We start from the raw sequence: 14138 nt of genomic DNA, 5'->3' as shown, positions 1-14138 counted from the left end.
CCTTTTCCCTGGTTTTGACAAGCCCCCCACCCACACCTAGCTTTTTGGTTTTAGTTTGGCTTGGCTTATTTGGTCTAGTTTGACTTGGCTTGGCTTGGTTTGGGCACCACATCCAGCAGTGCTCAGGAACCAGGCGGTGCTGGGGATGAATCCAGGGCCAGCTGCGTGCAAGACAAGCACCTTCACCCCTGTACTAGCTCCCACCCGATACACCAAGCATGTGTGATTTGAATCAAGACTGCTAAAGGTTTGCAGGACCAGTAGAAAAGGCTGGACACTGGGCTTTGCCTTTTGGTTGCTCTCTCTCCCTACCTCCTCCTGGGTTTCCCCACTTTCTTGAAAATATTGGTCGATTGATTTCCTTGTTCCTCCTGGGAATCCAATATGGGTCTCATTCATGCAAGGCTGACTGTCTTCCACTCAGTCACATACGGCTGTGTGTGCTGACATCCCCAGAGGGTGTCAAAGCCTCGGAGTCAGAGCCTGCCCAGAGTCATAGAATGTTCCCATAAAAACCAGATTGTTTCGAGGAGAAATGTCTCACTCTCCATCACCCACACTAGATTGGGGAGCCACTCCCCCAACTCTCACCAAACAGGAGAGATTTGTGGCCATCCATGTCCCTGTCACCTCCTCCAGGCTGTCTGCTGTGGTTTGGGTGACTTGACAGTGGGTTTATTTGCCAGAATGCATCTCTTTACAGTGGCTCTCCCAGCTCCTGCACGAGCTTGGTAAAAACAACTGTTTTATTTTAATCACCAACCTGCGAAGAGGAAGTAGATGACTAAGTGAGGAGAATCTGAAATCACTTCTAATCTGGGTGAGGCAAACAAGTGCCTATTTCCAAGACTTAGACCCATGGAACGATGGGCATGACATCACAGATGTTTGTCACAAGGCCCACCCCCAACCCTATCCCAGAGCTACGGTGGCTCTTCGTGCCTGAAGATGTTTTCTTTTCATGTTCTTTGTTTTAGTTACGAGGAGCCTGACAAGTGCCTGGTTCTCTACGGCGATGATCAGGTAGGCTGGAAGGGCAGGAACAAATTGGTGGGCAGGAGACCATGTGCAGGCTTGCAGGGAGAGGGCAGGGGCAAAACTGAAGGGAGAGGACCCGTGGGTGGGGAGTTAGGAGAGTCCTGAGCACTAACAGGGAGGCAGTGCTCGCTGGTGCCCCGCACTTTCCCTTCGGCTCACTCTGCTACCCTGTGCTCATGGGATTATCGCCTGTTGGTGGAAATGGGGAAACTGAGGCACAGGGAAGTCAGTCAATTTGCCTGACAGAGGCAGCTGGTCTGGGCATTGAAGCCTGATGGGAATGTGTGCACTTAACCCCGCTGCTTTCTGCTGCAGCAAGGGAGTCACTCTGCCATCAGTCTCCTTCACCTCCTGTTAGCCGTGGGGAGGCTCCTGTCAATCGGTACCAGGAGGGAAGGGCCGGGGAGAGAGGAATCCTTTCTCTGTATTTTGCTTCCCAATAAGAAATTCCGTTTAAATGCCAAGCTCCTGGAGAGAGGGGACAGAAAACTGTAAACATACGTAATGGCGAATGGTTTGAGACCCTAGATTGCTTTTTGAAGAACCAGGGGAAAGGCAGACGATGGCAGGGCACCAAATTCCCAATCAAGGCCGGAGCAATGGTCCAGGGGGGAGGGCGCTTGCCTTGCACGCCTCTGACACAGGTTCAATCCTGGGCCTCCCGTGTGGCTCCCCAAGCCCCCGCCAGCAGAGATCCCTGAGTACAGAGCCTGGAGGAAGTCCTGAGAACTGCAGAGTGTTTCCCAAAAACAATCAAAAAAGAATTAAAAAAAAGAAACCTGAGTCACAGAACAAGACGGAGGAAGAAAGAGATGCAGCTGGTCCTAAACCCTCATTATGCTCCTTTTTTTGTCTTTTTCTAGGTTTTTCCCTAAAGATTTTCAATGTAGCTTTTTTAAGAAACGAGGAACAGCGGGGTAGAGAGAGGGAGAGCAGATGGACACTTCTGCCGCATCCTGCAGGCTGGGGACATCCCTTCCCCGCCCCCTACACACATACCACACATACCCCACGGTGGGCATGAGGGATGAACTACACACTGCCCTCCTCTAGGGAGCGCCACCCATACGGAGTGTCCGGGGGTCTGTAATGTCCTACCACTTCCAGGCCTGGGATTCTCCAATGGATGGGGGATGCAGGGCCCCGAGAGGTCTGCGAAGCACCCTGCCTTGGTCAGCTGTGCCCCTGTGATCATTAGCTCGAAGGGACTGATAAAGCGACTCCGGGCTCAGCTTCTGTTTCCTGTGGTCCCAGTGGGTGTGGCCCTTTCTGCGGGAGCTGACGCCAGGGCAGTGCCAGCGACACTGGCCTGTTGGTCAGCATGCACGTTCATTGCTACAAACGCAAGTGATTCCTCTGCTGTCTTCCTTCTGCCAGTACGCTGGGAGCAGTATCTGGCGGCTGCCTACACCTGTCAGTGCCGCAGCGCTGCTCACTTGGTGTGAAAGGCCTGCCACGCGCAGGTGTGTCTATAGCAACCTTCCAGAGCCGGATCCGACCCAGGGAAACGCGATCCTTCGCTGCCCCCTAGTGCACAGAATGTGGATGGGCCGCTGCCTTTTCTTTGGTTGAAGTGCAGCGCACATCAACCAATTCTGCATTTGGTTTCCAGAATCGGACCCCGGAGGAGGTCGGGGGTTCTGCTGTCAACTTTGTTGTGATTGACTTTGGTTCTGAATAAACAACACGACGGGGCTCAAACACAATGTCAGTCACAGGTGATTCTTCGGGCAGCTGTATTTGAATGTTTAAAAACACAAAAAAGAGGCATCGCATTTTTCAAAGAGTATTTGAGTCCTCATTTGTTGCTCCTCTTCATATGAAAGCGTTCTTTAGACCACAAGAAGGCTTCTGCTGAATGTAGCATTGATGAATACAAGTTGCTGCCTTGCCAAGTCGTGTGTGGTACCTGAAAGGAACACCAGTTGATTTATAAGTCAGAAGTGTTGACTTATCACCTCGTGTCACATAGCATCCTTCTGCAGCTTTCAGGCTTTTATACTCTGCACCCCTCTTGAATTCTGATCCAGTCACACTCAGCAGAGGGGAAATCAGCCACCCCATTAGCTTTTGAAGCCAAGGGGAACTTGATCTGCCAGTGGCATACCACAGGAATTCCCTGACCCATCTTGGGCTTCATTCCATTGTTGCATCAGCCCAAGATTGTGCACTTATAGATCACTTAATAATATCTGTCAGCATTACATTCAGCAGACTTAGAAACCTGCCTCTTTTTGAAAATTTTTTTCTTTTTGGGTCACACCTGGCAATACACAGGGTTTACTCCTGGCTCTGCACTCAGGAATTACCCATGGTGGTGCTCGGGGGACTATATGGGATGCTGGGAATTGAATCCGGGTCAGCCGTGTGCTAGGCAAACGCCCTACCCGCTGTGCTATTGCTCCAGCCCCAGAAACCTGCCCCTTAAGAAGGTCAATGATCTACTTTTAAATCTTTCTTGACCTCTCTTCATTGCAAGGACTTGAACAGACTTGTCACTATCTGAGCTCAATCACTTTATTGTTCTGATCTTTGGGTAATCTTACAATATTCTAGATACTAGAACAATTTCATGGCCTGAAGTCTGGCCATAAATATTTCCATCATCCGAGTTAATCGTGGTTAACCATGGCCCAAATAATCCCTGCGTATAGCTCACAAAAAGAGTGCTAGTTTTGTATCTTCCTTGGGAGAGTTCAGAAAATAGCACCCCAAATCACTGTCTGTGCAGGACTCAGGTGAAGAACACTGGCTTAGAAAGTTACAACAGGTTGGGGCCAGAGAATACAGCAGGCAGGGCACTTGCCTTAAATGCGTCTGACTTGGGTTTGATCCCCAGAATCCCATATTATTCCCTAAGCTCGTCAGGAGTGATGGCTGAGAGCAAAGCCAGGAATAAGCCCTGAGCACAGCTGGGTGTAACCTCCACACCAAAATAAACTTTTTAAAAAAGAATAAGAAGAAAGTTACAACAGGAGAGATGTCAGGTGAGATTCTCAGGGTGATTGTGTCTCTCTAGGGCAGCCTTGTTCACTTAATTCATTTATTTCATGAAACTACAAAGCAGATATATTCCTAATGAAAGGAAAGTTCTAAGGGTGAAAGACACAGAAAAGAAAGTTCTGGTGTGTCAGCACAGGATAAAATTCAAATTTTTCCACCCTTGTCCATCTTTAGAAAGTGAAGTGCTTCAAAATTCTTTCTAGACAAGTAGTAGTTTTCCTCCCAGAAGGTTGCAGGAAGTGAGGCGGGTGATTCATCTGTTTAAACTTTTCCTCCTGGGTCAGAAATAAACAGAAGCTTCCAGCCATAGTACTCTGGGGAACAAAATGCACCCACTACCTGTGGAAACTTTCAATGCAATAATAAGACTTAGGCTTGGGGCAGAATTTGCCAGAGAGAAAGAAGAAAAAGAAGTAGAACTGCCTTATGGAAGGTCCCTGACACAGTCCAATGAATTCCAGTGGCTATTGGTTTTATTCAAGTTGGGCAAGCTGTCCATCAAATAGCTCTACACCACCAGATCTAGTTTCTACCAGTAAATATATCTCCTTGACTCAGAAGCCTCAGAATAAACTGAGTGGTAATCTGGTCTACCCTTGGCTTCTGTAGCTTTGAACCATCATTTCTAGGGAGGTGATGAACTTAATGACGGTAGAACCAAGGAGAAGAAAAGGTAAGGGAGGTGTGTGCATAAAGCAAAGTAAATAAATAAATTCTTTTGTTGACTTTGGGAATCTTACAACATAACCAGCAGAGGAAAAATCAGGGCAAATAACACCAGAAATGGCTGAATTTTGTGCAGATAAAGAAAACACAATACAACCAGTATTTCAGTCATTTACCATGGCTTCATCCCAGTGAGCTCATCATGTAGCAGGCAGATAGGGAAGGACTAAAAGGAAAAAGTCCCTGTCCAAAACTGGACTTCATTCAGCCAAGAATATGCTTCCCTCAACATTCCCCCACGTTTATGCATGCTGCCACCTCCTCTCCAGCTGATCTGAGGCTACGCCATCTCGCTGGCTATATCAAGCATGTTTTATGTCAGGGTTTCAAAGCTGTTGCTGCTCTTGCTGCTGCAGTGGCTAGAACCTGGCCTTTCATGTCTCAGTCTAGACAAATGCATGACTGAATCAAGGATTCATCCAAGCCCCATGTCATACTGGCCATCTGGAATGTAGCCAACCACTCATTTAGCAAATTGCTCTGTTTAAATGCAGCTGCTGTGTCTCAGGGTTGAGGCTACCGAGACGGATCGCATGATTCCTTCTTCCTTCATTTATCTAAGCTGCTCCTCTCAGTCTGCCAGGGGAACTTTAAAAGGCTGTTAATGCATGACAAGGCACTTGACCCACATGATTTCTAAGCCGAAGAGGAGCATCTGTCTTGTGCTGGGCCGTCCTTTCCTCAAAAGCAAGGGCACCTTGCCTGCAAGCCCGTCTTAATGAAAGCTGCCTTTATTAAGAGTCCCATTAAGCTCCACGGTGCCTGCCATTCAGCACTGTAACTATCACCCTTAGAAAAGCATGCCTCGGGCCCACGCAGCCCTGGGCCGGGTGGTTAGTGCTTACCCCAGCAGTTGGGAGGGGACCTCAGACCTCAGATCCCTGTGGACAGAGGTGGTGCTTGACAGCATGGTGCAGCTCTCCACTCAGAGAGATGGATTACAGTCGTTAGCAGATAATGTCAACAAAGCCCTGAGATGATGTGAATGAAAGTCAGAAGCAAAATGCTTTCAGACTAGCAATGAGCTCCCAGGTTTTGTTTAGTTTTTTTTTGATTGGGTTTTTCATCTTGGTTTCCCTTTTTTATTCCAAAGGAATCAGAAGTAAAGGGACCACCAAGGACAAATTGCTAATTGTCAGAATGCCATCAGCCTCTTTGACCCGTACTCATGATTTTTTATTTATCAAACAAAAAATCTTGATGCTCTGAACAATGACTCAGTCGGGGTCACACAATTAAGTCTGGAAGTCAGAAGTCAAACAACATGAGTGTTTATGAAATAAATATCATATGCTGTAACCTTGGCTGAGCACTTCGAAAAATAAGTCCAATAAATGATCTTTCCCTGATATCTTTGGGGACCCCAAAAAACAACAAATACAGGATACAATGAATCAACACAGTAGGGAGATAAGTGGGAGAAAATATTGGAATCGGGCTTTCTGGGTTAAAACTCAGGCAATTCTGGGCAAAGAAACTTTTTGAAACTCAGCTTTTAGTATCTTCAAAATCAGGTGGATATTTGTCCCTTGGAATTATCACTAAGAGAAACTGAATCAGTGCCATACTTTGTACTAGTAGTAACACCCTCCTAGTTAAAGGATGTTCATAGTTGATAGAAAACACACTGTGTGAACTACAAATACCAGAGGGATTCAAAGGAAATAAAGGATGTTTTGAATTGGGTCACTTAAGGCAGCCTCTATGGATGAGCTGATCCTAAAGGAAATAGAAGCTCTGGGTAAGGGCTGGATATCTGATGGAGGAAACAAATATGAACAAGACAGAACTGGACAGGGGCAGTGCGGTAAGACTTAGGTAGGTAGGATGGAAAGGCTCCAATTCCTTAGTGCAGGAGAGGAAATCTTGAGCGAATGAGAACCCTACTAAAAGTTCTGGAAAGCCGAACTGAAAGGTTTTAACCTTTTAACCTAATTGGTAACAAGCAACCACTGTGATTTTTTTTTTTTAAGTGGGACAGAGGTGGTGTGAAGACCTTGGTTTCAAAACACTTGTCCTATATTAGAAGCAGGGAACAGGGTGGTTCACTGCACCAACTTGAGACTGGGAGACTACCCATGGCAGGCACTATACCAGCCTCAAAGAATGAGAATTCAGTAGCATAGCCCCAGGATGGACAGGATGTAATAAAGCTCATGCTCGCTTCCCTACTAGATAGACCGAATGGCAACATCAATGCTGGAGTGAGGTGGGAAGGGAGAGAAATAAAGGGAAAAGGAAAAAAAACCCACATTTTCCTTACCAAATATTGGAGTAGCTAGCTTCCTCGATGTCCTAGCTAGCTCCAAGCATAGGTCTCTAGGAGCCCAGGAGAAGCACGAAGTCTGGGATCCAAGGAGTTCTGAGATGGGTGCTCGGACCCAGTGGAGAGTAATAGACTTGAAGTGATACACAGTGAAAACAAAACAACATCCCAACAGTCACAGTCCTGTAAGAGCAAGGTCTGTGGAACGCTGCAGGTATTTGTTGGTCTTGGGCTTGGGGTAGAGATGTAGACACGAATGCCAATAGTTTAGGAAAGACAGCTCAGGAATAATTTAAAAATATTGGGAGAAGCAAGCCAAGGGCTGAGACTCCAAACTGGGAAGAGCAGGGAACTGAGAGCTGAAAGGAACTAGGAGAATCCCATGGAGGAGGGGCTATCCCAGAGGAAACAGCCCATCCCTAGCTGAAGAGGCAGGGAGCTCAAGGAAGATGAGATAAAATACCATTTGCTATATTAAAAATGAACAAACCCGGAGAGAAATGGCAGCTGGGAGAGAAACAGATGAGAGAGCGCTAAGCAGGGCACGTGTGGGAGTGAGAGGGTGAATGAGAAGTTACGGAGGGTAGAGGAATAGTACTGCGCTGACTCCCTGGGATCAAATTCATTTCTAAAACATCCTGTAATAACCTGAGATGGTGTCAGGACCTGCTGATGCTGAAATAATTCTCATTAATAGATCACACCCTGAAGGGTGGGGGGGATCTTATTAAGACACATGACTCAGAATTTTGGGTCTATGTCACATCAGGGCTAAAAGCAAACAAGCGCACCAACATTTCATCTGTATCTGGACTGTCACTGTCACTGTCATCCCATTGCTCATCGATTTGTTCAAGCGGGCACCAGTAACGTCTCTCATTGTGAGACTTACTGTTACTGCTTTTGGCATATCCAATATGCCACGGGTAGCTTGCCAGGCTCTTCCGTGCGGGCAGGATACTCTCGGTAGCTTGCCAGACTCTCTGAGAGGAGCGGAGGAATCAAACACGGGTCGGTCGCGTGAAAGGCGAATGCCCTACCACTGTGCTAGGCACCAAATGTTAACCCCACATACTGTGGATACAGCCCCAGTCATAGCTTGTCACACTGGTCCTGTCTCAGAGACTGCAGGACACTTAGCAAGAGCAGGACCTCCTATTCTGCAACTTTGATGTGCGTTAGTCTTCTCATCTGTATAATAGAAATAATAAAGTTGCTACCCTAGAGCATGTTTTTGTGGCGACTTAAAGGAACAGTGCATGTGAAACTGTCAGAGGGTGCAATATCTGGCATTTATCCGAGGAGATGCTCTCTAGCCATGCTGACACTGGAAAGCACTGCGATAGGCCATTTTATTTCCAGTGGCAGACAGTGGGTGTTGCTATTCCACTGCTCTGGCTGTGTTGCCAGTGGCTTCCTCCAATCAAATGCTGTTCTGGAGTGATGGGAAACCCAGGGGCACCACTGGGAGGGACTACAAGAACACCCCAGGGACCTGATGCCCAGCTTCAGAACTGCGGTCTGGCCAAGTTCATGTTCAACGCACTCTATTTGCTGCCCATGAAAGCCCATCTGTCTGGGGAAAAACATGATCCACTCCCTAGTAAATAAAAATTTTTTAAAAAATGCATGCTTTTGCTGAGCTTTGAGGGCACTGGAAATCTATGGACTATGTCGGGTTTTCCTGTCCAAAAGGAATTGACTTTTCTTTTTCAAACTGTTGCAGGGATGTGTGAACATTCTGGCTTTGGCTTCTGTTGGTGAACTACTGAGGTAAATATTGAAGTTTGAATCTAATTTCAAAAGAAAGGGAACAACGTTTGTTTAAAATATAATCTTTTGGATGGCAGAGAATACAGCAGGTAGGGCATTTGCTTTGCATGTGGCCAAACCAAAGCCGAGTAACACCAGGAGTAGTTACTGAGTGCAGAACCAGGAGTAACCCCTAAACATTGCTAGGTGTGCCCCCCCACAAAAAAACAAACTAAAAAATGTATAATATTTGTATGCAACTCTTGGCATGGGATAAGAGAATCAATTAAGAAAATGCTCTTAAGAGGGTATAGGTCTGTTTACTCTTTAGTTTGTACCTCCTAATTTCCTGTATGTGTTTTCACACTCACCATTTCCTGGCTCTGCTCTGCAGCCCCTCTTGGGGCTCTAACACCTCTATGGAACCTCCACCACTGCCACATTTGTTCATTCATTCAAGAAATATTTTCTGTAGTTAAAGCAATTTACTTGCTTCCGGAGATGAACGAGATAAGACAACTAGACACAGGAGAAGTCTGGACAACATTTCAAGCACACATAGAATGCTCAAAGGACCAGATATAGTATTAGTGGGACAGGGATTTGCTATAATAAACAACCCCCACAAGCAGTGTTTCTCAGAGAGAGTATTTCCTGGTCACACAACAGTTCATTGCACACATTTGAAAGGGAGCTTCCATGTTGTGATTTGGGTACCCAGTTCCACTCAGGCTTGGGGAGGAGATCTAAGTGAGGGGTATGTGAGAGAATTTCCAGAGGTTAGGCCTGGAAATACCATGGATCAGCACTGCTCACTTTCTTAGACTCCAGAAATACTTTTCACTTACCCTCATGGATGCAAGGAACACTCACAAAGGCACACACTCCCCACACATTTGCTGATGCTTTCACATTTAACCCCGGCATCCTCCACAAACCCTTCAACAAATAACCCTCAAATTCACCTTTATAGCCTCTACAAACCTTCTGCAAGCTTCCTTTGCAACACTTGCAAATGCACCTCCTTATGTTATCCCACAATCTCCAAACACAGACACTGGGCACCTTACTCTGTTCTCTGAAACATGCTTGAGCCTCACCCGACACTTAACCCCAAGTCCCCTTTACAGCCCCCCCACACACAAATATGGTAACCAGTAGATCTTGGGCCCACACAATGATATTCACAGCTATTGTGCACACATCCAGATTCCTCAAACTCACACAGTTACACACAGATCCTATGTGTACTCATTCACAGTCATACACAGATTTTACATGCACATTATACACAGGGATCCTCTATACAATCACAAAGAGATTCTATGCAAACACAGTCACACACAGATTCTATAAACACATGGTTTCATACACAGATCCAATGTACATGACAGAGATAAACACACACCTCAGACAAACAAGTACATCCACTTCTCCCTGCACAGGTGACCACACCTACACAGACTCATTCAGAAGCTATCACTTAGATGCCCCCTCACAGGAAGACTCCTCTGAAGCTTGTGAATAGATTCTCACAAGCCAAACAAAAACAGAGAAACACACACAGAGACACACACAAACAGACATCTTGGCTTCACTGCTCCAACTGGTCATTTCAGGCCATCTCAGTTCTTTACCACAAATAATCAGGAATATGGTGTGACTCAGTAGTCACAAGGGCAGAGCAAGGAGCACCCCAAGGAGCCCAGATGGTGTGATCACACTTTCCCTGGCCCTGTCTGGCACAGAGACAGCAGGGGGTCGGCTGGGCAGACAACTCTGTGAGTGCCCTTCAATGCTGGGGAGTGTGCCTGCAAGATTGGGGTGCACTTCCGGAACACGCGGCCTGTTTGTTCCCCCACATTCTCCTCAAGAACAGAGTCTGCTTCGACCCCTTTCACGCGGGAGGCTCTCCTCCTCCTCTCTGCAGCAGCTTGTGCTGGGTTTCCACACGATGCTGCTGGGTTTCCTATAATATAAACCTTAAAAATAATCATACATAAGAGAATGGCTGTTCCCCAAAACCCTATAATTCACTTAGAAAACGGTTGCTCCTAAAGAGGGGTGTAATATGGTGGCTGTTAGGAGAGAAGACTCTGCAATCAAAAAGAAAACCAAGAAGACGAATAAAGGGATTTGGATGCGAGAAATAGCCTGGGCCAGCTGGCGGCCATCTGGGAGCTGTGAAGAAAGGGAAGAAGAAAGTTACTGAGTTTCTAGCAAGTGGGTACAGTTTCTCATGAAGGAGGCCGCCACTTTGAGGAACTGGAGAAAAGCCAGAACCTTACCAGCTATTTTTTATAGTGGTTTCCTGAGGAATGGATTGCAGGGAGTGTGCACAAATCAGTAAATCAGTTATGGACATGATCGCTTTAGGAAAAGTCAGAAAACATAAGGTGTGGTGAACTAAAGCATCTCTGGATATCTGTGGATGTAGGTAACAGAAGAGTAGGAAGGATATTTGGCTATTCCTGGATTTTGTGTGTGTGTGATGTTAGGGTAACACATTTGATTTGCTCAAGGGGTACTCCTGGTCTTGTGCTCATGAATACTCCTGACTTTGTGCTCAGGGATCACTCATGGCAGGCCCAGGGGTCCATAGACAGTGCTGTGAATTAAACTGGGGCCTGCCACTCACAAGGTAAGAACCTTTGCCCCTGTTCTTTCTCTGACCCTATTCAAGGAGTTTCTTTAATGCCCAAATAAGACCATAAAGAAAGCCCATGTGTATGGGAGAAGCAGTGAATTATAATCAGTTCTTTCAATTCTAACCAAAGATAGGAAGAATGTTTTATGTACTTGCATAGTGGCTCTCTACAGAAAGAAAGGGGAAAAGTTGAAAAATCATTATGGCTATCATCATGTTTAGGGGTATTGTGCATCCTGAAATGGTCCCAACACATCGCAGCAAATCTGAGACAGCATCCAAGTTGCTTGTTTTTGTCAGCCTCCAGAGCTAAGTATCTTCTCTCTGGCTTAGACTCCAACACTGATGCTCCCATCCCCTTGTGGCACACCAGAAAGCCCATCCCACGGCATCACTCCCAAAGCCAATGACTGGCCTCCATTCATCAGGCCAATGACAGCCCTATCTCCTTAATGACTCTGACCTGCACTCTCCTTCCTCTCTTTTCCCCAGCCAACCTGTCCACAGGATGGTGACACACTCCACAATCCATCTAGCTTCAATTTCAAATCTACCCAGCATTTTCCCCATTTTCACTGGGCGATTTTGGGAAAATAACAAACCTAGAGCCTGTGAGGATGTGGCTCAATGGCTGAGCTACTGCTTCACAAGCATGGCGTCATGAGTTGCAGCCCTGGCATGGCCCCACATTGCTGAGTCCCAGCAGCACTGCCAGTATGGTCCCTGTTGCCACTCGTGAGTGCAAGCATGACAGCCAGGATGTGACCAGAACCCTGCAACAAAGTGTGAGCTTTAAAGATGGCAAGAGCAGCAGCAACGACAAGGGGGGAGGGAAGAGAACAGAAGCAACTCTCATCTCCCACTCATTCCACACCTGCTGTTGGGAAGTTACTATGAGGTGGTCTTTTTCCTTGATGGTTGGGACAAGTCCCTGAACAAAGATACAGACCCTCCTGGAGTCTAATGCTCTCAGGAGTAAAAAGTTGATTTACAAAATCAAAATACATCAAGTGATGTCTGAAAGTAACAAGTGTTATGAAATAAAGTGAAAAATAAAATGGGGTCTAGGAATCTATTGCAGTGTGTGTGTGTGTGTGCATGTGTGTATGCAAACACATTTGTACATATGTATAGTTTTAAACTGGGTGATCAGTGAGAGGCTGGCGTTTTCTATTGGAGATGGAAGAGACAGACACACAGATGTTTAGGGGGAAAATCTGTTCCTCAAGCCCTTCAGTGAACTAGTGGCTGTGTGGCTGGCACAAAATCAATGCAGGATGAGAGAGGCAGAGCCAGGAGAGATCAGGTCATGTGAGGTCTTCTATGCGTACAGCCCCTGCAGCCTTTTAGGCGCTGGATTGCATGCTCTGAGTATTGAACATTTGCTCTGGATATGATAGTGACTCAACCAAGTGGGAGCAAAGGGGAGGCTGAGAGTTGGTGATAACTCTGTGCTACCCACATTCTCAGTGAGTCTACCTTGTTTTGGGGCCAAATCTAAACTCTGCTGTTCAACTGAAGGCACAAGACACTTCAGGAGTTGGGCACTGCTTCTGTCTTCAGATTCGCTTGCTGGCATCTTCACACGGTGTTCTGAACCATGTGGGCTTCTGACAAGCCTCCTCTTCTCTTATGGCCCCGCTTGTCTGCATATGTAGCTTCCTCTGCTTGAACACTGCCTTCTGGGCCTCCAAGAAGCCTCTTCCCAGGGAAGTCATTCCTCTCCTCTCTAAACCACGCACCCAAAAGTAGTCCAGGCATATTTAGGATGACAGTTCTGAGCCAGAATGTTCTGTCCACAATCTGTCCCTTTCAAGTGGCTGGGAAATTCTAGCAGATAATAACAGAACTTCCCTGCCCCCAACTCTGAGTCCCTACCAGACATTGAATTGGTAAAGGGATGGACAGTTGAGTGGCTGAATGGATAGTTGAGTGGCTTGATATAGAGATGGGTGGATATATGGGTGGAAAGATGGATGGATGGATGGGTGGATGTATGGATGGATGGACAGATTCTTCCTCTTTCATGGAATCTTCAATTCAAGAGATTGTTGTTGGTTTGAAAATGAACTGCAAGTTCTTTTTATTTTATTATTTTTTTTTGCTTTTTGGGTCACACCCGGCGGTGCACAGGGGTCACTCCTGGCTCTGCACTAGCTCAGGAATTACCCCTGGCGGTGCTCAGGGGACCATATGGGATGCTGGGAATCGAACCCGGGTCGGCCGCATGCAAGGCAAACGCCCTACCGGCTGTGCTATCACTGCAGCCCCTGAACTGCAAGTTCTTAACTTCATTGTTAAGAACAATGTTAACTTCATTGTTAACTTCATTGTTAATTTTTGTTTGTGAACAAACAATATCCACAATTGCATGTTATGACTGCTTTGCTAGAGAGATTTTGATAAATGACATTTTATTTGCTATTAACAAAACATAATTTCAAATCTGCCTTTATTTACCTGATGTGCTATTCGACTAGTCATAGTTCATGCTACAACTTCACACCTCTTAATGTTCATCTTTCCTATCCACCTATGTCGGATATATCATTCAGCTTAAAGTTTGCCAAAATACTAAGAAAATCCTTTCAGAACATGAGGAATCTTTGTAATGAACAGATATCTCCCTATTTGTTTTGTTTTATTTTGTTTTGGGGCCATCTCTGGCAATGCTCAGGGATTACTCCTGGTTCTGTACTCAGAAAT

At 46.2% G+C, this 14138-nt stretch overlaps 1 protein-coding gene across 1 annotated transcript in view; it reads left to right on the top strand.

The window, feature by feature from the left end:
• The first annotated feature begins 911 nt into the window (after positions 1 to 911).
• Positions 912 to 14138, top strand: part of LOC101542927 (WD repeat-containing protein on Y chromosome-like) — an 89071-nt gene continuing 75844 nt past the window's right edge. The window contains exons 1-2 of the mRNA XM_055123996.1: positions 912 to 1023; positions 8760 to 8806. Coding sequence (XP_054979971.1) covers positions 949 to 1023; positions 8760 to 8806 — 122 coding nt within the window. The 5' untranslated portion in view covers positions 912 to 948. The remainder of the gene's footprint in view (positions 1024 to 8759; positions 8807 to 14138) is intronic.

This window comes from Sorex araneus, chromosome 1, assembly GCF_027595985.1.
Source record: "Sorex araneus isolate mSorAra2 chromosome 1, mSorAra2.pri, whole genome shotgun sequence".
Classification (NCBI taxonomy): Eukaryota; Metazoa; Chordata; class Mammalia; order Eulipotyphla; family Soricidae; genus Sorex; species Sorex araneus.
Note: the sequence above shows the minus strand (reverse complement) of the source record. Positions and strands in the feature narration are given on the sequence as shown.